This window comes from Barbus barbus (assembly GCF_936440315.1).
Source record: "Barbus barbus genome assembly, chromosome: 38".
NCBI classification, from domain to species: domain Eukaryota; kingdom Metazoa; phylum Chordata; class Actinopteri; order Cypriniformes; family Cyprinidae; genus Barbus; species Barbus barbus.
Window position 1 is genome coordinate 6,666,633 of NC_136716.1, and position 24,197 is coordinate 6,690,829.

Here is a 24,197-nt window from a genome sequence, read left to right on the forward strand (position 1 = left end):
AAGAAATTCCCTAGATATTCAATATATTTTAAACCCTAAGAAAATCTTCTGTGACATCTTGTCAATTAACACAGGAAATTATTTTGACTTGTCTCTCAGTGTGTAAAAAACAAAAGCCGCTATGCAGAAGTTATGATGTTGAGAGACTCAACAGCAATTTCCTGAAAGTTTTTACACTTTTTGAGGAAAGTGTAATCTAAAACATGTCAAGATTGTTTTGTGTGGTAATCAACAATTTGACAGAGAAGTAAAAGGAAAACTCTGAATCGTAACTTTGAATCAAATATACACACAAATGTCTGTGCTAATCCTTACTATCGTTAGAAATTAACACTAACATTTGACCATGATCATGTATACATCCTCGGTACAGATGAACGGCTGGGGGAGTCTATCTCCCCTCTCCAGTAGGTCTGGAATTTCCCGTGCTGGTATGAGGTCATATGGCTTCATGCCAAAGGTCATCAACTCCCACACAGTCACCCCTGAGATGGAAAGAGCCAAGCCTCAAAGGTTATTTTAAGCCAGAGGGTTATCAATTACAGTAGAGAAACTGTAAACCCATGTGGATACAGACCGTAGCTCCATACGTCACTTTGGTGAGTAAACTTCCGGTGTAATATGGACTCAAGCGCCATCCATTTGATTGGCACCTATTCAACACATACACATAATCATATTCTCAATAAACACAGGTAGTAGATTTCCAGAAACTGTTTCCAAATTCACTTTCAGCAGTTCAACCAAAGCAACATATAGACACACCTTTCCCCCTTCAGCGTGGTACTCCTTCTCATCTATGTCCAGCAGTCTGGCAAGCCCAAAGTCAGTGATCTTCACATGGTTTGGGTTTTTGACCAGAACATTCCTAGCTGCAAGGTCTCTGTGAACCAGCCTGACATCTTCAAGGTAACTCATTCCCTGGGTACACAAAGAAACAGAAATGAGAACGAGCACAAAATGGACATGTAGCTGAGAAGAGTCTGCAAATGAATGCGAGTAACTGCAGTGTTTCCAATGAATTACCTAGACTATGGCATCACAGTCTTTCATATTGAATCCTAAAATATTTTTACACTTCTCAAAATAAAAAAAAAGATCTGTATGTTGTATTTTGTGTCATTTCTTTGGCAAAGCATTTGCCAATCCATCTAAAACTGAAAATGTGATGTGGCTTAGCTTGTGTATTAAATTGTAAAAGTCTGCAAATTAAATAAGTATAGTCTGCCGCCATCAGCGGAGGTGACATTCTTACCTTAGCAATCTGTACACACCAGTTGAGAAGGTACTGAGAGCCGATGCGGTCATTGTTCTCTTTGACATAGTCCAATAAGCACCCGTACGGCATGAGCTGAGTAACCAGCTGAACTGTTGATGTCAGACAGATACCCAACAAACGGCAAACATATGGGCTCGCTACACCCGCCATCACATATGCCTCCTGTGGAGAGATACACATCCAAGTCCCTTTAAGTATTCTATAGTCTTTGATGCACATATACAGAAAAAGTCACACATATCCTCATGAAATAAACACTTAGTAACATAAGGAAGAAGAGTCCTCTTAATCTTTGTAACACAGATGAAAAAAAAATGTTAAAAGGAAATTAATATTACAGTAAAATATGGGAATGTAAGGAACATTTACATCCAAGATTTCTTTGTTGGCTTTGGGCGAGGTGTTCTCACGCAAAACTTTGATGGCCACTGGGATCTTGACATTCTCTCCATCAGGAGCCCAGATACCCTGGTGAAATGAGAGAAACTCTGCATGAATGCGGTTAAACTACATTAAAGATATGATAATGATAATGTAGAGCAAGGTTTCCCAGACAGGGGTGCACAAAGGGAGGTTTGCTGGGGGTTTGTTAAGTTGATGAGAAGCTAATAATTAATTATAACAAATATAAAATGAAAACAAATAAATTCAAATCAAAGGCAACAATTTAATTAAATGTACAGTCTGATGCACTGCATATTTCAGAGTGAAGCACGGTAATGTTCATTACACACGAGACACATCAGAAGCTTACAATCTAGTGCTTTTTAGTGTCTCAGAGTGGCTTGATTCCCAGAAAATAACAACAAATTATTATAATGACTGTTAATCAATATTCATGTTTTATTTGAAAGTACTTTATAGTAGTTTTAAACAGAAATATACTTGTCTTCATTTTTATCACTGGTCCTAAAACACCATTGTGAAAGTAATATGGACTGTGACACTATCACAACTAAAAGATGTTTGAGTCCACGTTAAAGTCCACTAACAAAGTAAAAACCCTTACTACAAATTTTTTACATTTTATCTAGCTACTTGTATGTCATGTGACCATTATCCAACATTAAAGGACTATGAACATGTAAACGTGTTGTTAAAGCTGCATCCCGGCCAGTATAGGCTATATCGCATGTGAGAATGCTGCAGGTGGCGGATCATTAATAGCCTTTGCTCACAGCAGTTGGAATAATTCAATTTATCCTTTTGATGGCGGATTGTAATCCAGAAAGGATTATATGTTTATGAAACACATGTGATGTAAGTGACTGAAATTACATTATATTCTAGTTTTAAATGTGCATCTGATTACAGATAGCCTACGTGGGATTACCAGTTCTAGAATAATTTGCTTTTTGGGTTAAAAATATTTCTTTATATGAAATTCAAATGGTATGACAATTAGAGATTAGACTGTAAATAAATTTAAATCTACATGTAACGCTAATTCACACCACTGTATGTATGATCCACACCAGTCAGGTGACTGACAGCCACACATCAAAACATTAGATTAATCTGAGCTGAGGAGCCGTGCTGGTGCACAACCCACGTAAAGAAAACAATTCTGCAAATAACTGCAATTGCGGGTTTCATACAGAGATGGTGACAAAGAGGCAAAACTTATGGACTGCAGCTTTAAATTATTGAAATATTAACATAAAATCTCAGGGGATACATCTAAGGGGTTCAGCTGACAAAAACATTTGGGAACCACTGATGTAAAGAAATAAAATTTGAGGTTGAATGTTTAAATTCCTCTGTGTATGGCTAATAGAGGTCTTAGCTACACCACTCAAAAACATTCTACTTTGTCAGTTTGTAGACAGAAAAACTTGAAATAAAAGTATTAATATTTTCCCCGTCTGCTGACTTAGGCAGTAGTCTTGAGACTATGAGTTTTTGTGGTGCCATCAGCCAGTCAGCACTGTCATTAAGTCATTTTCCAGCAGCTCCAGAGGCATTAGTCAAATTGCATTCTTTGCTCAGGTGACTGGATAAAAAAAAACGTGTTTATGAGCTAAGATAGCAGTATGCTGGTCACATATTTCCGGGGCTATGAGTGCCAGCTGAACAACTAATATTGAGATGTTGAGGAATGGTAACAGATAGCTGACCTTATAGACAGTGCCGAAGGCTCCAGAACCCAGCACTCTTAGTTTCTTCAGCTCTGTCTCCTTGAGAATACGCATCTGAGCCTGGTTTGGCACCGCTCCACTCGGGGTCAGGGGCTCCACCAGCTTCAGGAAAAAAAATAAGATGCCTTAAACTACTCAACATGTGAAGCAGTCAATCAAACAGGCTGCATAAACAGAAGATATTCACTACATTTAATAGGGCCAGGAAAACTGCAATGTTTGACAGACCGTTCCACATTTTACTCTTATTGGTAGTTCTTAGACTCCACAACTTAGTCAGCTGCCAGCAGGCTTTTATCGAATCATAGGCATTTTGCAAAAGGTGAAAGGTAAGCAGCATAATTCTGCTGCCTTCGAAGATGCCTTATTTGGCCATTTCCATCCTTTTGCTGAAAAGCATTCCCATAATGCACTGTGACAAGCTCAGTGAAAATATCCACCAAATATGATTTATTAGTAATTTAAAATATCAGGGGGACTTCAAGTAAATATTTTGTACAATGTAAATGACAATTTCAAAACTGATTTAGTACGAAAAAATATCTAAATTCTTATTAAAATGCACTATTTTACACAGCATTTGCATGTACTACGTTTATGCTTATTAGAGGACTGAGTTAATAGCTTGCAACATGCTGACGTCAAACTCAAAATCAGCTGTGTTTCTAAACATAGAATAGGCCCTTTGTTGTGTAAATGGCAGACAAATCCTAATGCATTGATCTAGCTGACAAAAGAAAGTTCGACAAGTTGAGATTTTTGCCGCTTAGTTTCAATAAATGCTCTTTTGTACTGAGTTTGAGTTATGAAAGTTACAGTATGTTTTCTTAGTTATAAAATGAGGATTGAAAAGCATCTACATGCAAATGAAACACACTGCAGAGTTCTGACCTCGTGCTCCTGTAGAATTCTCCTCATGGTTTCTTTCCTTTTGTGGTGTTTCTGTCGTCGCAAGTAAAACACCAGCAGCGCCAGCAAAATGAGAAAAAGAAACACTCCACCAACTGTGATTGCGACTGTTGTCCCAGGCCTGCAGGGTTTTGCAACAAACAATTCGATTTAAGCAAGACTGTGCAGTCTATAGCTAAAGATATGTGCAAAACACATCACAACAAGTCTAAAATGTTTTAGGGGGTTGGATTTCTGTATTGTTGCTAGGGTTGTGGGTGATGGTCAAGGCTAAAAATCCACCCCGAATGCCACGAAACCCTAAAATCATGTGTAAACCTATTATATTCAGGTCTCTAAATATTTCTCAGGTCTTTCTCATATTTCTGCCTTGTTTTATTGTCCGCCAGAAGAAAGGTAGAGTTACGAAGATTAATTCTTGAGATTAGAGGTTTGTTCAAACCGTGAGCAGAATTGAAAATGATGCAGACACTACTAATGCATGTACTTATTATAACACACATTTGATAAAGTCTTACCCAGTTTTCTTTTGGATGGGGCACCCTCTATCATCCAGTGGACACCTGACAGTAAACACAAAACAGAAAATGTAATATCAAATCTTAAAGTGTTGCACATGAGCTGATATAAAAAGATGGAATCACAGTCCATGGGCTCAGCGAGGGACTCACGAGACGGTGCAGTTGGTCTCACAGGGCAGACAGTGTCCCGTAGCATTGAAGTACTTCCACACAGTGTGCTGGTCCTCTTTCACTCCACTGGGACAGCGCTCGACACACACGTCTCCATCTTGAAAGTGCAAACACTCCTTACAGTGTTCTGGACCCTGCAAAAAAAAACACAATTTAAACATTAATTAATATAAGATTGTTAAGATGTAAAAAAACCTTCATGTCAAAATAAAACTTGGGCATACTAAAGAAAAATGTAAATTCTAATTCATCATTTACTCAACCACATGTTGTTCTACCTGTATGACTATTTTCCAATGCAAACACAAGAATACATACAGTCAAACCAAAATTTATTCAGACACCTTCAACATTTCTCACATTTTCAGTTTATTCACAATAGTTTAGAAAATGGTAATAAAATATGACAAGAACTCAAGTTAAACTGTATCAGAACAAATTCATCTCGATAATGTCAGATACCTTTGATAGAAAGGTATGTAATGAATTAGGTGGAATAGCTGTCAACTGTCAGCTGTTAAATTTAAGTACACAATTAGATAATACCAATTTAGATCAACCAATTACCAAGCAATGTTAAATTTTGTTCCGTCTGTAGTGTAAAAAGGTCGCATAAGCAATTAAAGAAAAAATACTTAAGGAAAACATGGTCAGGTCAAAGAGTCCCATGGTCCCAAATTTTTTATCAATTTTACTGGTAGTCCACAGTATGAAGAATGTTTGGGTATAATGCGTAACAGTTTACTTTATTTTCCTCACTTACATAAATTAACTGTAGTGGCCCACACCCACTAGTAAAAAAACATCAAAAATTTAATTATATCTGGTGTCTGAATAGTTTTTGGTTTGACTACATATACCATGCAATATACAACAAATCACAATACATTTGATTTTTGTTTAAGTTATGGTACATATTTGTTATTTTTTACAACATTAAGGCGAGTAATTAATGAATATATTTGTATTTGTAATTAATAAATTTGTATTTTTGGTGTCAAATTATGTATTATAAAAAAAAATTATATATATATATACTGTATATATATATGTGTTTGTGTGTGTGTGTGTGCATGTTTATGTGGTTTATGAGGACACAAATTTGTATAATGACATGGGTATGACAGAGGTATTACAATATGAAGGTGGTTTATGAGGACACTGCCTATGTCCCCGTAATTCAAAAGGCTTAAAAAACATACTAAATGGTGTTTTTTTGGAAATCTAAAAATGTACAAAGTCTCCTGTGAGGGCTAAGTTTAAGTGTACGGTTGGTGTAGGGCAATAGCACACACAGTTTGTTCAGTATAAAAACATTACGCCTATGGAGAGTCCCCATAAACCACAAAAACCAACATGTGTGTGTGTGTGTGTGTGTGTGTGAGTGTGTCTATCTGGTATTACCTACATTATGGGACCAAATGTCCCCACAATGACAGTAATACCAGATTTTTTTTTGGGATTCCCATGAGGAAACAAGCTTAGAAATCATACAAAATGTTTTCTGAACATCTAAAAATGCAGAAAGTTTTGTGTGAGGGGTAGGTTTAGAGGTAGAGTTAGGGTAATATATTTGTTTTTGCATTAACATCTTACTGGGCCTGTACAGGAGGCAGAGTCATTGACTGGTTTACACTCTGGATGGCAAGGGACACAGTTTAATCCATCCTCAAACTCCCGCACTGACCTGTGGGAAATGCATTTGAAGTACAGAAAAACAGTAAACGTTTAAAAACCACAACAGCATATGAATCCACATTCTATTGTATGACATTAGCATTTATTGATACTGTATATACAAAGTCTGAAACTGAAAGCCCTGTTCATAATATTCAACATTCTAATAATCTATATGATTCCTATGTGTATTTTAGAAAGTAAACATAACAAAGCACAAAAAACAAGAAAAGGAAAAATCTGCTTATTCATACAGTACTTACCCCTGTAGGACATTACACTGCTGCACGCACTCCGTCCCACGTTTGTAATTCACACATGACACACACTGACTGGGTCCTGGCCCCCAGCAGACTGCATCTGCACACAGGGGGTCACATACTCTCCCCTCTGAAACTACACAGAGAAAGAAGAATGTCTTGTGTTTGATTCCATAGTGAAGCATGTAATGGAATATTACTCATTATGAGACATTAAAAAGTTGGAACAAACACATTTTTTAACAATTTGAAGTTGAAAAATAAATTCAGACAATGCATACCCAAGTAAAAAGTCATATATTTAAAATACATTTATTTCATACTAGGTATACAGTAGTTCAAATCTATTAACATATTTACTTACATATCGCTCGAGCCTTACTGACATAAAAATTATAATTAAACTTTATTGGGAGTCCGAAATTTTCGCACGTTAAAAAATAAATACGACCTCATGTTGTGTCAGTCACGTTTACACACTGCCTCCGAAGGTTCGTCCGTCATAAATATTTTTCTATCAGGTTCAATTTTCTGCGTTTTTGCATCCGTTGCATGCATTTTGATAGGAAAGGATGAGGAATACGAAAAAACGGAAAAACACACGCGAAAATTTCAGACTCAGTGTGCCTGTGACCCTTAAGCCTAAAATGTGTTTTAATATCGCTACTGATTAGGATTGTATGATCTTTGAATAATATTAGGCTTTAAATGCAATATATTTAAAGTGTAGTTACCAAAAGTACAATTGCAGACTTTTTTTATTAAGTACATAAATATTTAAATGTATTTGTAGTATACTTGATGAATAAGCATGAAATAAACTTATTTCAAATACATTTCAGTATATTTTGAAAACAGATAGTTTTGATTAGTTTTCATTTTTTAACCAGTTGTAAACTAAATAATGTTTTAAATCAAGTTTTAGACAATCAAGTTAGCATTTTTTTTTTTTTTATCTTATTTCATATATCAGGCTCTGAAGCCTTATATAGAATGATACAGGAAAAAACACCTCAATTTTATTCAGAGGCCGAAACGAACCATTTGGTTTAGTTGCTGATAAGCATATGGCCAAAATAATATTAAATGAATAGCTTGGAATGTTAACTACTGAGATCTTTATAACTTTTTATATCTTTATAATCTTTAGAACTCTATATCTCACAATAGTATATTTTAGTAAGATGATATTTGCGAGATGGACATCCTCAAAAGCCTGATGTATCATAGTTGATACTCACATTTTTATATAAAAATGGTGTATGGATATCAAGTAAACCTTGCTGCATCAGTCCAGTAAGTGTTCATTTTAAAATACTCATAAAAATATAAAAGCTATTCTAATGTTTAATTAAAAAAAGCAAAAAGAAATACTTGAAAATTCACAATTGTACCAAAAGGTGACAGAAGGCATGTAGAATACTGAGTACAACATGTTTTTCAGTGATAATAGTTCATTCAGATGCCTTAGAAATGTGCATATCAAATATGATACAGTAGGCTCTATAGGGTTAAAATGCTGGTATTTAATGAACATTTGCATACATAATATTTTAATTATGTTGTAACTGTTTTGAAAAAAACAACAAGGTACTCAATGCCATGATGGGCTTATAGTCACCCTTCTATGTGTCATGCTTAAAGATGCACGGTATTCAGGACTGTATTTAAAATGACTGTATTGTAGAGCATGCATCACCCCAGTCAGACTAACATAAGACGGGGTTCTTACCACATGTTTGCTGGTCTTGGTTGTTGTTGCTGATGAGGTTGGGTCCCTGTGTGGGGTGGAGCAGTGAGTTCCAGGGCAGAGAGGAGGTGTAGCACAGTCTGGAGTTATTATGAATCAGTACTATGCCTCCACTGACACTGCGCAAGGAACGCAACCCAAGAGACTTGATCTGCAAAGATTGAACTCCCAAAGAGAAAACACCCCTGCAGAGAGAGAACAATGATTTAAATACATTGACTAGATCACTAAGTAGATTACTATATATATACATTTAAGCAGAAAAACTGACCAGCTTGCTTGTGCAAATGTCCTTGCTATAATGCTGAATTGTTCTTGGTGGGTTTCAGGTGGAAAAGCTACTAATCTATCATAGCCCCATTTATTTGTGTGACATATGACCTACACTTTCATTCTATTCTCTGCGAGATATAAACTCGCAATTGTGAGAAAAAACTCGCAATTGTGACTATAAATCGTAATTCTGATTTTATAACTCGCAATTTTGAATTTATATCTCACAATTCTGTGAAAACAAGTCAGAATTGTGAGATAAGTCACAATAACCTTTACATTTTTTATTCAGTGACGGAAACGGGCTTCCATAGAATTGACTTGAAGCAATAAAAGCAAAGAAAACTGATGTAACATGAGGCAGGTGTATAGGATAATCATTAACCTTTACAACTAACAGGAAACTGCAGGTTTGATGTGTCTAACTAGACATTAGACAAACAAGAAAAGTGGGTAAATAGTCTAGCAAATCACATGTTTTTAAAGACAAAATTAGGAAACAGGAAATAAGGAACAAAAAGCAAAAGAAGAGATACATTTCCAGTAAGAACCAAAAACAGACAAACATATACTTACTTGTAAAGCATTCTTCCTCTGATCACCTTCAAGTTCTCAAAAACATTCAGATCAACCAAATAATCTGGCCATGCATCTATGTACAGATATCCTAAAATAAAAACATAATGTTATTACAAATGGAAATTTCATTTAATGATTGACTGGTACAACTAGTAGCGTTGTTATATAGATTTTAGTTCAGACATTGGACCTATGGTATAGACTTGTATTTCCTTTATAATCTTTATGATGTGAGTCCATATGAACTGTGATCTTCACCTGTGATTTCTTCTATTGTCTTTAACATTTCCAGGTCACTCAACTGCAGTCCAGATGAATTGGTAGCTGCATTTCTGTATTAACAACACAAGAGATTTTAAAACATTAAGTGTAACAATAGGTATAACAATACCACAGTCATGGACAGAAATATTTAGATTAGAAGAAATCATTTAATGTCAGCTAGTTATTCACCCTCATGTCATTGCAAACCTATATCACTTTATTTCATCTGTGAAACACAAAAGGTAAAAAAAAGAATATTGCATCAAATATTTGCAAATATAAAGCACTGTTTCGCATTTTGATCACTTTGGTTCAGGCATTTCAGGATGACAATAGATGGTGTGCAATGGGATTGATCTGCTGATTAGGCCAGTTACTCAATCACATGATCACTTTTATAATACTTTTTGTGTAGCTAAATGTTCTTAATATATTCCTTTTGTGTTCCACAGAAGCAAGAAGAAAGGCAACATGAGAACCAGTATTGGAATTTTTAGGTGAACATCTATCCTTGCTTACACTTTGAAGGAGTCTGAAAGAAAAGCCAAACTGCCGTAGATTTTCTCACAGCCAACAAACATGCCAATGTTGGTGGCATCCACCACTGACACCCCTTGAAGGTTTCCCATTCCTAGTCCATAGCACACTAACAGACATCACATATGTAAATTAATATAATAAGATAAAAATAGGAGAAATGATGCTAACATATAGAGTATATGCAAAGATATATATAATATACATCAACTGTTATGAAATGCCTATTCAAACCTTTTGGAACTCAATAACACTTTAAATTGCAGCTTGAACCATCATGTAGAAGCATATGCACACACCTTTTGGACACTCTCCTTCACACTTCTCACATTTCTGTGATTCTTTACCATCTGGCTCAACTATAATGACTTCCTTGTTCGCTTTGGGACAGACCATTGTACATGCCACTTCCATTGCCAAATAGTTATCTAAAGACGTAGAAAGTACAACATATATCATACACAGACAGAGAAAACCAAAATCAAGGCCTGTGGACATACAGCACGACATTTTGTTAGTAAGTTAAAAGCTTGACATACGGGGACACTGTTTAACACATGTGGCTCCAAAGTTGAACTTTTTGTCCTTGTTGGGTTTGGACTGAAAGGTGTTGGGGTCGTAGATGTTGGGTGGGGGGCAGTTGTCTTTACATGTGCCACTGTCATTGAAGTGACGACAGGCCTAAAGATGCAATAACAAAATGGGACAAAACAGATATTATTTCATTTCAGTTACATGTGAATAATATAATGCAATAATTATGATATTTTTACCAGACAGTCTGTGTCTTTTGGCCCTGTGCACCCAGCAGCACACTGCACATGACAGCAGTCGTTGGGTTTCAGACCCTTACAGCGCAAACAGCCAGATGAGCAACGCACAAAGGTCACTGTAGAGAAAGATGTACATGTAATTGTCTCAAAAGAGGAATTTCATTACGTTTCACGACCAAACACAAATAATTACATAATTAATATGGTCAAATTGCCTCTATTTAATCCCTGATAGGAGATGTGGCATTGAACTGATCAGAAATGTTCTCTCGTCTAAACAAGATTTAATACTGTCAAAAAAAGTAACACAGTAGTCAAAACAGATATAAATTTCCCCATGAAGCACCAAAAATGCCCATTAACTAATAAGAAATGACATTGATAACAAAATTATATGATTATGTAATATACTGCATAAATATAAATATAATATAAGCATTCTGGGACATGATTGTAAGCAGTTTTTTATCAACCCCCAAAAAACAGGCCAATATTTCAGTGACGCTCACATGTTTGGCAGTCCTGACTTGTTTCTCCCCAACATCCACCATCTGAAGGACAAGCTGAAGAACATTGAGAACCTGAAAAAAGATAAGTATTATTGAGAAATAACAGTGACGCATTAAACAGTCTGATGTATGATGGTATTTCTCTAGAAGTTAACTCACAGTTCTTTGGGATGTCTTGCAGGTGCAGCAGTTTGTTTTCAACTTTAGTTACAGCGTCTTCCCAGTTAATTTTCTGAGGAAAGCACAGTTGAGGATTTCCCCTAATATAAACCCCTCCAAGCAAGATTTCTGTGAAAAGTAAGCAATAATTTTACTCACAGGGTTCCACTTCCTAGACTAAGAGCAATTTCAATATTTCAATGAAATATTTTTTAGCTGAGCATAATTCACATTTATAATTGCTTTGCGAAATTTCACATTTTAAATCTAGTCATTTCAATTGGAAGATGTGCAATAGGAAGTTTTGAGTGAGGAGGAACAAATTCCCATCGTAGATTTCAAATCAGGGTCAACTGGGTCATGCAAATTCACTGTTTTGACCAAAATAAAATTGCTTGATTTGAATGTTACTTTGTGAGCAGTTCTTCATGTATCGCTACATCATTAACAAAAGACAATGGACCATTTTGCATCAAGATCTTACAGACAATTTGAGAATATCTGCATTAGAAATGTCATGACATTCTATGAGTTTTTAATATAAATTGTTATTTTTGTCATTACCGGATAAGGCATTTTTTTTTATTGTGCTGACAGCAGAAGATTTTAAAATAACAATCAATGCAATGCATTTATTCATTTCATTAATTTGTTCAATTACACTTATTAGAGTACTAATATTTCTCATAAGACAAAACACTTCCAGTAATTAAATACATTCTAAGACCCCTGGAGAATGACCACTTTGTGTTCTGTAGGAAATAGTTATTACCTAACATTTGTCACCCAGTGAATCACATTAGCATTTACTCTCTACAGACAATTTGATGGTATCATTTGAGCTTGATTTTCTCAATGCACAAGTACTCAATGTTTTAGAGCTGAGCATAAAAATGTATATTCACAATTGAAATTTTCATGACTTATAAAATTGTATTCATTTACAGAGCGAATATAAACTTATAGGCCTATAAATTTAAATAAATATCATTTATTTGACCCACACTCCTTACCTGTAAGACTCCTAAGGTGTAGTTCTCTCAGGCCAAGTTCTGTCTGACTGTGGTGGATGTTGTTATGTACAGCGAGAGCGTAGCTGGAGTTATAAAGCTGACTGCCTCGTATTATCCGCAGATTGTCCAGAGGAACCAAACGCACTGAGACGTGAGCTATCAGCACATACCCCTGAACCTCCACAATCTCCTACAGACAAACAAAACACAAGCACATCTTTTCATTTTCAAATTTGATTGACATTGAGACTCATTGTAAGTGAGTATCTTAAATAAATAGCAATTCTATTATTCCGATTAAGTTTATTCGTTTTTTTTTTTTAGGTTTTATTTGAAGTATCATGTTAAAATGGGTGATTCATGTAATGCACAACCCTCTAAGCTTTTTAAAATAATTATGCCTGTGCAAATTAAAGCATCTATATAAAACAGTATTGTAGATTTTCGGATGCTACGGTCAATCTCAGGCACATACACATTATTAATTATATTATTATATGTGATTATTTACACGGTGGCAAAGGAAATGAACAGGAATGTAGAAAGGGTTGTGCCCCAATATGCATCAGCTGTGTAATAAAAAGCACTGTAGAGATACCCGTACCTGCAGGAAGGAGAGATCTGGATTTCCCTGCAGGTGTGTGATCTCCAGGTTACCGTGAACCACCTGGCAGCCCGTGTACAGCAGCCTGAGCATTTCATAATGATTCTCAAGACTGGAGGGTAAAGCCAACTTCATATCGGTCCCGAGACATACTGAAAAATAAAACAAAGATGCACACATCAGCAGGGCTGTATAAAATTATATGGATTATTTTTCTTTCCCAGATAAGATGCACTCATTAATTTTTGTTATTGTCACACTGGCCTATATGGAAGGCATCTTGGACATACTGACATCTAGCAGTGCGGAAGCAACATTACACAAATGTTTTCAGTTACCGATTTGAACATATAAATATTTGATTATTAATTTGATGAAAATTAAAATAACTGTTAGTTACAGCCCATTTCCCAGACAAAACAGGCAGTGATTTGATTGTGAGCTCAGTATATTGGCCCTCATGAGGCAACTTGCTCCATGCTAAATAAATCTTTTAATAACTGATTACTGGAAAATTATGTGCCTTTAAAATTTGCACCTGGCAAACTTAAAATCTACTTTCAAACTGCTTTTTGAAATAACCCATTAATTTATGAAATCGTCTCATAGGTATTTGACAAATAACATGTCCTTGAACATTTTTCACTGACATTTTTGGTTAAATTGTGTACAGTTGAAGTCAAAACTTTACATACACCTTTCAGAATCTTCAAAATGTTAATTATTTTACCAAAATAAGAGGGATCATACAAAATGCATGTTATGTATTTTATGTATAATTGTTTATTTTGTACTGACCTGAATAAGATATTTCACATAAAAGATGTGTACATATAGTCCACAAGAGAAAATAATAGTTGAATTTATAAAAATGAGGACGACTGAGGGACTCATATGCAACTATTACAGAAAGTTCAAATGCTCACTGATGCTCCAGAAGGAAAAACCATACATTAAGAGCCGGGGGGTGAACTTACATGTTTTCCAGTAGACAAATTAAGTTAAATTTACCTTGATCTTCAAATTCAAAAAGTTTTCACGCCCCGGCTCTTAATGCATGGTTTTTCCTTCTGGAGCATCAGTGAGCTTTTTCCACATCTTTTATGTGAAATATCTTATTCAGGTCAGTACAAAATAAACAATAACATGCATTTTGTATGATCCCTCTTATTTTGGTAAAATAATTAACATTTTGAAGATTCTGAAAGGTGTATGTAAAGTTTTGACTTCAACTGTAAGAATGTACCATGGCTCTTAATGGAAACAGAAAGCATTATCGACAAATGAACCAACCTGATCTTACAAGAAAACATAACTGCTATTTCATATGAATTTTTACAATGTGATTTGTATGGAAACGAAGTAAGCAAGAAGCTGCCATGCTAAACTCAACCCTATGTGAAGAGATTAATTTGTACAAATTCATCCTGCAAATGAATTTGCAAAAATGTAAAATAAGTTACAGATTGTCATGAGATTATGTTGAAATGAATTCATTTGTTTAAATTTGTTCATTCATTTGTTCCATAAAAACGCAAATGGGAAGGGAAAATTCTGCGGGTGATTTACTGACAAGGTGCACATTAAAGAACACAAACACAACCTCTCATTTCCATAATGACCAGCGCATTCCACCAAGAGCAGCACAAATTACCACCTGCTTTAAGACATGCTTTTTTGGGCATTAAATAATGGCGCGAATACCAGTAATTTGACAAGCGTAAACGTTAGTAAATCGTGTTGCGTGATTCATTTGAATACTCTCCTCCCATAAATTTTGAATCTGAAGGGGAAACTCCTTCATGAATATTCAATAAGGTCAGGCGCAAAAATAACTGTGTCCATGCCTTTTCGGTGCTAATTTCCCACTGTCTTTAGTAAATCCTGACAGTACTATATTAACACCAAAAGACGGTTTGTGCTGGCACAAGCTGTTAGTAAAACTGGCCCCTTATGTTCTATAAAATAAAAGAATGGAAACCAAACTCAGAGTACTGCCTATTAAGTATTAATATCAAATGTATTGATTTGACTTATAGCAGAAAATACACCTACTGTCCTCCTGTCTTCGCTTTATCACACTGCTACTCTGTGCAGGATACTGTAAATATATGTGTTTGGCACTCTCTCTGAGCATCCATGTCATGACAGAGTGTGTGCATGTGCAGTGCTGTATTGAGATTTGTGCATGTGCGTAGAGATATTTGGCCAGTCGTTGCCTTCATTCACAGATGATTTCCTGTAAGGTCACTGTAGATTCTGTGTACTGGGTAACATCTGACTGTACTGGACTGTAAACCAAAATGATTAAAAACTTCTCTCTATAGGTTCATTAGTCTATTGATTTATTTTTTGATAACATTTAAACTAAAGTCAGTGAATTCCAGGTTGTCCTGTACATAATTCATAAATCTGTACACATTATTACACAGAGTTGAAATGTCAAAGCTACGGTGATGAGAATTTTTAAATAAGGGTGATTTTGTTTTTCTGGATATGCTATTGTTTTAACGTGTTGAAGCATTATTGAAAGAGCTGTTTTTGTGCAGAAGTGACATGTATGCATGCTGATGGGGACTTAATAATAAGTCACTGTTTTCTCCAGTTCACACTTCCTTTCCAAGTTCCGTTGATCCTCTTTCATCATCCTAACTATTCCTCATCTGTGTGCATGAGTGTGTGAGGGGCGGCTGGTGGTCTTGAATAGAAAACAACTTTATTAGTCCACGTCTCTGTGGGCCCTTCCTCTTTCTCTTTCTGTCTCATTGTACTTCTGTTTCTACATTATCCTTTTTTAACTCCTACTCAAACCTGATTCAGACTGGCTAAAATGCAGTTGTTTTACACCTCAATGTATTGCCAATGACATCCAAACCAACAGGTTTACACACACACACACACACACACACACATTGAGTACCTCTGAGTTTGCTTAATAGTTCTATGCAGTTGTTTAAATCAATATGTTACCCAGGCCATTAAACTGGCTGATATTTGGTTATTTTATTGGTGCTGCTTGTCTGATGAAAAATAGTAGTATTATTGTTTATTTATCCGCATAGAGAAATTGTTTCAGTGGACTTCTGCATGGACATTCTTAACAATAACCAACAAATAGAGGGACAAGACAACATAAAACACCAAATCAACAAAACTGTACTACTTACTAATAACTTATAACTAACAAGTTAACTACTCAAAAACAAAATTGCTTTAAAGTTGTTCAGTGTTTTTAGTAAGTGAATGAATTCTCCTCAGCTGACTTATAATAAATAAACTATTTTTATAAGTAAATAGTATTACAGATAAAATTAGGGCTGCACAATCTGGGGGGGGGACTATATTATTATTATTTAATAAAAATATTTTAAAAAATTTTACTATGGTAATATTTCAATGTAAAATAAAAAATCAACTATTTCAGAAACATAACATAATAATTATTTTACAGTAAAACTGTAATACTAATATTTATAGCTGTAAAATTACAATTTATAGCTGAAATCATTGGTTACACTTTAGAATAGGAAACACTTATTCACTATTAACTATGACTTTTCCCTCAATAAATTCCTAATTTGCTGCTTATTAATAGTTAATAAGGTAGTTGTTAAGTTTAGGTATTGGGTAGGATTAGGTATGTAGATAAGGCATTAATATGTGCTTAATTAGTACTAATAAATGGCTAAAAGTCTAGTAATATGTACGCTAATAAGCAATTAGTTAAGAGATCCTAAAATAAAGTGTTACCAAATAATTTTCAAAGGTAAACCCATCAAACTGTTATTTTGGTTAAAAACCGCATAGCTTAAAGCTTAAAGAAGGTGCTTCTCAATACAAGTTTAAGTTGCGTTCCCAAATACATGTTATAAGTGACCCAAACTCAAGACCAGGTATAAAGATGAGTTCAGCATTTACTGTGATACGAGTCACTCTGAGACTCTGAAAACTGCATCATGAGCTGCTCGTGTGTAAAAGAATATTGTGCTGCGCTACACTTTGAAAGACACAGCAAATATATATTAAATTTGATCATTCCACTTGATATTATGATTTCAGTTTTATTCTGATTAATCTTGCAGCCCTACATAAAATAATCTCATTGATTCAAGTACACACACATATATTTTCTTTGATGCTTTAAGAATAAAGGAAATCAATATAGTATTTTTTTTACAAATAAAATGAACTGTCCTGCAACAGGGTCATAAAACTAACCTTCAAAATACAGAAACTATTAATAAAATGAGACTTGAGCTTGGCTTGGTCGAAAGCCTGTCCTTGTCAATCATCCTTTGTGTTAACTGAAAGGTTTTAGATTGCAGATTAGTGTATCTTTAAACGAAAAACCTGTCTGTTCAAGGAAATTTGAAGACGGCACATATACAAATCTGCACTGAACTTTCAGTATGACTGATATCAACAATGACACACATCATGTGCCGTACATGCACAGTTCAGTTAATTAAGGTACTCCTATAAAATATCAGTCAAACTCCATTTAAAATATTTTGATTCTGGCGCAGAATGTCACAGAGGTTGGCTAAATTTGGATAAATAAAAGCAGGGCTGTACACTTAATCAAATCGCAATATGAACTAGCCTCTGTAAATACCACAAAAAATATATTAAAATACGTCTGTTTGCTCTGTGTGAATGAGTGGTGCGTTTTCATCTACTACAGGTGCTTAAGAACACATGACGCTCTAGGTGTTTTCAGTCTGAGAATGTGAAAACATGAACAACTTCCCCACAGCTGCTCTGAGAGTCAATTCTTAAGCATTTTAAGAGTTTCATTTGATAAAATCTATCATCAAATACTTAAAAGACTTCACTATGAATACTGATAAGTACTGAGTCTTCAACTGATAATACATTTGTATTAAATCAAAAGTCCAGACAAATTCAAATAGACCACACAGAGTTGCTTAAAAATGAAAAGAACTCATAAGACCCTATTATTATATAAATTATTAAATTATTTCAGATTTATGCATTCAGTTGGCATGCTTTTTGATGATTAAAATTCAAAATTCACTATTAACTCAAAACACAGAATTTGGATACAATGAAACAGATTTCTTAGGGCCCTAAAAGTTATTTTTGTTAAACTTTTAATAAACTGCTGCTAAATTTTATACGTTTTATCATTTCAATAAATTAGACAAAAACAGAATTCAGAGAAATGAAAACAAAAAAAGTAATAATAATAACTTTGTTTCAGTATAAAATTACAGTATTAATATTTCATGTTGTAGAGCAAAAAAAAAATAAAAATAAAAGGAAATTGGAAAAAAAATAAAAAAATATGGGGAAAAAATAAAAAGGATTTCATAGATTCCTATGTGTGTAGTAGTAAAACAAGAGACCATCGCCCACACACCAGTGTAGACACATTCCTTTTGTCACTGGAAACTTGTTGTGTCACAAGGCACAGCACAGGAGAGACAGATTGAATATAAATCAGTGCTCTTTACCTGTGCAGTGAGCAAATTCACCACACCTACTCTTGGTGTGCCGCCAGACAGGAAGTGGAGTGTGTACTTCACTAGCGTTAACTGCTGTTAAACAACAACTTCTGTTAACTGCTTCTGCCACGGAGACTGACCTCACAGACAACAACACCACAAACAACAGAGTACAAGCTGAACGTTTACGGCAACCAAAGTTCAACTGCTGCCAACCAGCCCCTGACCTCGGCTATAATAAGAGAAACACCAAAGCTTGTCCAAAACACGTCCCTTATGATGGCCACAGGAACAGGGTCTCTAAGGGGAGTTATTACTTTGCTCGTGTCCTTTGGTCACCGACCTCAAATACTGCTTAATGCACTAGACAGTGCATTAAAATCAATAAAACAAACACAGCAATGACAAGAACACTCAACTAAAGGGAACGTTTAAGTGCATAGAATGATATTGAATTCAATGACAAAATCAAAATTGTGGTAGTCACAAATATAGTGCATAAAAATACTTGAATTTCATAATTCTCATCTTCATTCTCGGCTTTTTACAAAACATATCAGTGCAAATTCTATTCTTGCTCTCTTGCACATAGTCACACAACAAACAAGAATTACTCAACCGACAGGAAGAACAGGATTTGGACCAGACCTTGTGTCTTTGTGTTTGTGAAGCGTGTATTACTCCGTTTTGACACACTGCTACATGCATACCTAAATACTGATGGGATGCACACATGCATATGCTGGCCTAATGCATGCAAGCAATCCTGACGGAAGAATGACCTTGCACATACTTAACATATAGAAACCTTCCTGCAGGTAACCAAACACAACAACAGCCACCTGCAGCCTTGCACCACAGTCGACAAGTGCATTAATGTGTTTGACTTGATTATCTAGATTTTTTCTTATGGGGTTTTGATATTGCCAATGCTATATTACGCTGTTCAGTTTGGACAGTAAAATCCTTTTGGTAAAGGGATTTTTGTAAAGTTCAATATTTATCTAGTTACAGGTTTAGAGCTTCTACAGAGACCATAGTCGCATGAAGCTGTGAATGTAAATACATCAAAAATATGTGTGTCGTGGGTTTCGTGATAACAGAGATGGAATGTAAATGCACAATTTATGTGATTAAAAGAGCGTGTAAATCGTGACTAAATCTCCTATGACAACTTGCAGAGGCTGAGAAAAGAACACAACACTGCGGACAACAAGTAAATGCCGTTATCGCTGTTTTCCATGCTCATGGAGTAAATATTTTTACCTGGCTTTTTAAAAATGCCACGTAGCCAGTGTTTCGTATGCGCTTGGCCAATCTGCATACACTTGCGTCACTGGTAGTTCCTATAGAACAGAACTACTCTGAAGTAGGAGCTAAATTAGTTCCCCCAAACAGAGTTCCTAGAACTAAATAGCCTACGTTCCTAGTTCCTGTGGTGTGAACACACCAAAAAGTGGGAACTTCCGCTAATAGTTCTAGGAATTATGAAAATGTTCCTCCAGTGTTCACACCATAACTATAACAATTGCAGTTATGCCATTTGACGCTTTAATGTTCAAGCTCTTTAAAGTCCAAATATTTAGCAACATTCAATATTTATATTTATGGGTATAGAGACCATAGTGACCTGTGAATGTAAAAACATAAAAAATGTACTGTGATGGTGGACAGACAATTATAGTCTAATGGAGATTTTGTACTTTTGTATTTGATCTGTATAGGTAACATCACAATTCAAACGTATTGGGAAAAAAGACTTCATAGTTTTAATTTAGTTCTAATTTTCAGCATCCTACAATAATGATCTGGACACTCCAGATCTGGACACTTTTATGGTGCTTTTTGTCATTTTTGAAGAACATTCTGCTAATCATCTTCTTTTCTGTTCCACAGAAGACAAAAAGTCAAATGGGTTCAGAGTAGTGCTGTCAATCGATAAAAAATAAAAATAAAAATAAATTATAAATAACGCCCATTTAATTGTGATTAATCCCACCCAACATTATAAAAAGTAATTGATTTCCTCTTTTTTTCTTCTGTTCTTTGATTAACAGACATTTCAGCAGCTGGATTATTAGGGATTTCTTGCTGCTATTACTTTAAGAGCTGCCGCTGCTGAACATGATGCGGATCTGACAAGCATCATATTTTCTCACAACTCTTTACCTTTTTTGAACCACTTCAGGTCTTACAGTCTTTACTAATGAGCTGACGAGCTGAATCGGGTATGTTAGATGAGGGAGACAGTGCTGGGGTGCTTCAGGACAGTTTGGAAAACCACTGCATTTCAGAGAAATGTTCTTAAATCTGACTTATATATAACAAATATTTACATAAAAGCACAGTTTTAAGGCTTTAATCGCCTTTGTGATAACTTCATGACTTAACTGATGACAAAAATACAACATTTCATGCTCATAGTTTCTGTTGCGTATTAATATGTAATGGTATACATGTGCTGCCGAATTTGTGTGTGCAATTGAAGAGCATGCGCTACGAGCACAGTATAATGGCTGACAGGACAGGAAAATTCATATTTACTGACATTTAGCCTGACAACATCTCATCTTTTCCATGTTTGTTTGACTAACGCCTGGCGAAGTTGGAATATGCATCTGAAAAGTCTTCCATTTGATGTGGTTGTAAAGGCATTCTGCGTCTAAATAAACACAATTCTTGTCAAGAAAAAAGTGACAGAAGCAGCAGTTGTGAGTGGGGTGGCCAACCCTAGCTCTGCCCCTTAACTCTGTTAAATATTTTTAATGCCGTTAAACTGGAAAGATTAATTGCATGCGTTAATGCACTAATTTTGACAGCACTAGCTCAGAGTAAATAATTTGTGGATGAATTTACCCTTTAATATGCATGAAACACTTCTATAAGTTTATTAAAGCAGTGTTGCCTCTGGATAAAATCACAAGACAAACTAATGAAGAAAATCAATAACATAAAAAAAATGTTCCATCTTTGCCTAGTCAGTGAACCATACTGGCTATACCACTGATTCTCATCCGACGAGACAAGACGAGAATACTTTTTGTACGCAAAGAAAATAAAAATTACGACTTTATTCAACAATTCGTCTCCTCCGTAGCGCCATTTTGGAGAGTATCCGCTGGACGCAAACTGTGTATGCTGTTCTGTGTCAGCCGCACCATACGGATACGCTGTTTTCGTTCAAATCAAAACATATATAAACGTAGAAAACACATCCGTGTGACGCAGCTGACACAGAACAGCGTACACAGTTTGCGTCCAGCGGATATTCACCAAAATTGTGCTACAGTGACGCGGATGAGACGCGGAGGAGAGTATTGTTGAATAAAGTCGAAATTCTTATTTTCTTTGCGTACAAAAAGTTTTCTCATCGCTTCATAACATTCAGATTGAACCACTGATGGCAGATGGACTATTTTGATGATGTCTTTCATACTTTTCGGGGCCTTGAAAGTGTTATTTACTTGGCAGTCAATGGGAAAGTCACAAGCCTCCTGATTTTCATCCAAAATATCTTAAATTGTGTTCCGAAGATGAACAAAGTTTTTACGGGTTTGGAACAACATGGGAGTAAGTGATTAATGACAAAATTTTTATTTTGGGACGGAGTAACCCTTTAAGGCCCCCTTGAAAGTTTGCTAAGGACCCCTTGGTGGGCTATACACTTTTCCACTCTCATCACTTTACAAATAAGTCTTAGATTTATTGCAACCTGTAACAAAAGTCAACAGAAACATCACACACTGGTGTTATATCAAAACATAGGCAACCAAAGTTCCTCCTAGTTCTGATGAGTTACAAATCTGACTGTTAAAGCCTGTTCACACCAAGAATGTTAAAGAATTGTTATCGTTATAACTGTGGTGTGGACGTCTCTTTTCTTAAAGAATTAGAACGGTTCTTAAAATTGTATAGTTATAGTTGTTATATTTGGTGTGCATAGGCCTCTACTCTGTTACTAAATGTCCATACTGCATGTGAGATTGAGGACCAGCAAACGTGTGGTGACACTTTCAGCTAACAGCATAGCTAAAAGCCACCATTACCAGCTCCCAAACACTCAACAATGAAACATGTAAAGCATATCTAAGACAGCTTTGCACACCCGCACCCACTGATAACAAAGACAAGCCCACCGAGCACAGCAATGAACTGACTGCTAGTTTACTATTTGGACACACAACATGTATGCATATGCAGAATCAGATGGCAATATTGACAGGGACTGATCTTGATTAGTTTTGAGAACGGGAGATGCAGTCACATTATATAGGTCTCATGTCAACAATGTCCCATGGAAATGTCTCAATGCCTTTGTTTATGGATTCTGCTTGTCAACAAGACTGAATGCTTCTCCAGGCTGTTGACAATCTGAGCGCATCATAAATGCTTAAGACAACAAACAGTTTGCTGAAAATATTTTCGGAACATGAAAACATCAAAAATTCACACACACGCACATTCGTTTTGCTACGTGTGTAATAAGAAACTGACAGTTACACAGAACTTTAAAACAAATGACCTTTGGAATAACTTCAGGGAGCAGGAAGAAGTGTTTGATTTTCTAAGAACAGGAATTCTTATAAGTGCATGTACTTGTACACACAGAAGAGTGAAAAGAAAGTCAATGTGTAAATCTGAACAAAAAACTAATTATCGTGAATGACATTTTTGTGTTAAGCAATGAATAAATAAAAAAAAGCTTAACCCGGAATATAACAGCAATTCAATTTTGTACACAGTTTTGTAAATCTGTGACGTCGCTGAGTGCACTGTATTACATACTGATGTGTCTGCCATATATTATATATAATAATCACACAATATTATTACTATGGTACTATGATGTTTTGGATATGGTACTAAAATAATAACATGTTTTATTATAGGCCTACTGTTTTTGAGCATGTGCCATGGTAGCATCATGTAATTCTTTAACTTATAGTCCCATGTGAATACTTACTGTTATTAATATTATCATTATCATCATCATCACTATCATGTTGTTGATGTTGTCTTGTATTCATGACCCAATTCGTGCTATTTTATTATGAACTTTTTTTTAAATAATAACGTGCATCATAGTCATTATCATGTTGTTGTTGCTGTTCTGTGATCATGACCCAGTTAAATGTTATTGTATGATTGCACATTATTACAGTTGTGGTGTTACATTTTGGATCACATTTTGGTGTCATTAATATTAAATTTAAAAACTCTGTCTCTTTTTTATGTATTGGTTTGATCCCAAGATATCAGGAGCTGTGCCCATTAAACTCCTGAACTCTGGGCTGTCGGGTTTCAACGCTATTA

The 24,197-nt window shown here is 35.4% G+C and overlaps 1 protein-coding gene across 1 annotated transcript in view; it reads right to left on the reverse strand.

Moving 5' to 3' along the window:
* Window positions 1-24,197, reverse strand: part of LOC306858044 (receptor tyrosine-protein kinase erbB-2-like) — a 34,059-nt gene that overhangs the window by 9,142 nt on the left and 720 nt on the right. Inside the window, exons 2-23 of the mRNA XM_079398404.1 lie at window positions 13,417-13,568; window positions 12,813-13,002; window positions 11,800-11,928; window positions 11,641-11,712; window positions 11,132-11,247; window positions 10,898-11,039; window positions 10,658-10,786; window positions 10,341-10,467; window positions 9,816-9,889; window positions 9,555-9,645; window positions 8,688-8,890; window positions 6,959-7,091; window positions 6,615-6,705; window positions 4,998-5,152; window positions 4,845-4,889; window positions 4,309-4,447; window positions 3,397-3,519; window positions 1,649-1,747; window positions 1,256-1,441; window positions 766-921; window positions 578-653; window positions 339-485 (exon numbers count right to left, since the gene is read on the reverse strand). Of these exons, the coding sequence (XP_079254530.1) occupies window positions 339-485; window positions 578-653; window positions 766-921; window positions 1,256-1,441; window positions 1,649-1,747; window positions 3,397-3,519; window positions 4,309-4,447; window positions 4,845-4,889; window positions 4,998-5,152; window positions 6,615-6,705; window positions 6,959-7,091; window positions 8,688-8,890; window positions 9,555-9,645; window positions 9,816-9,889; window positions 10,341-10,467; window positions 10,658-10,786; window positions 10,898-11,039; window positions 11,132-11,247; window positions 11,641-11,712; window positions 11,800-11,928; window positions 12,813-13,002; window positions 13,417-13,568 (2,775 nt within the window). The remainder of the gene's footprint in view (window positions 1-338; window positions 486-577; window positions 654-765; window positions 922-1,255; window positions 1,442-1,648; window positions 1,748-3,396; window positions 3,520-4,308; window positions 4,448-4,844; window positions 4,890-4,997; window positions 5,153-6,614; window positions 6,706-6,958; window positions 7,092-8,687; window positions 8,891-9,554; window positions 9,646-9,815; window positions 9,890-10,340; window positions 10,468-10,657; window positions 10,787-10,897; window positions 11,040-11,131; window positions 11,248-11,640; window positions 11,713-11,799; window positions 11,929-12,812; window positions 13,003-13,416; window positions 13,569-24,197) is intronic.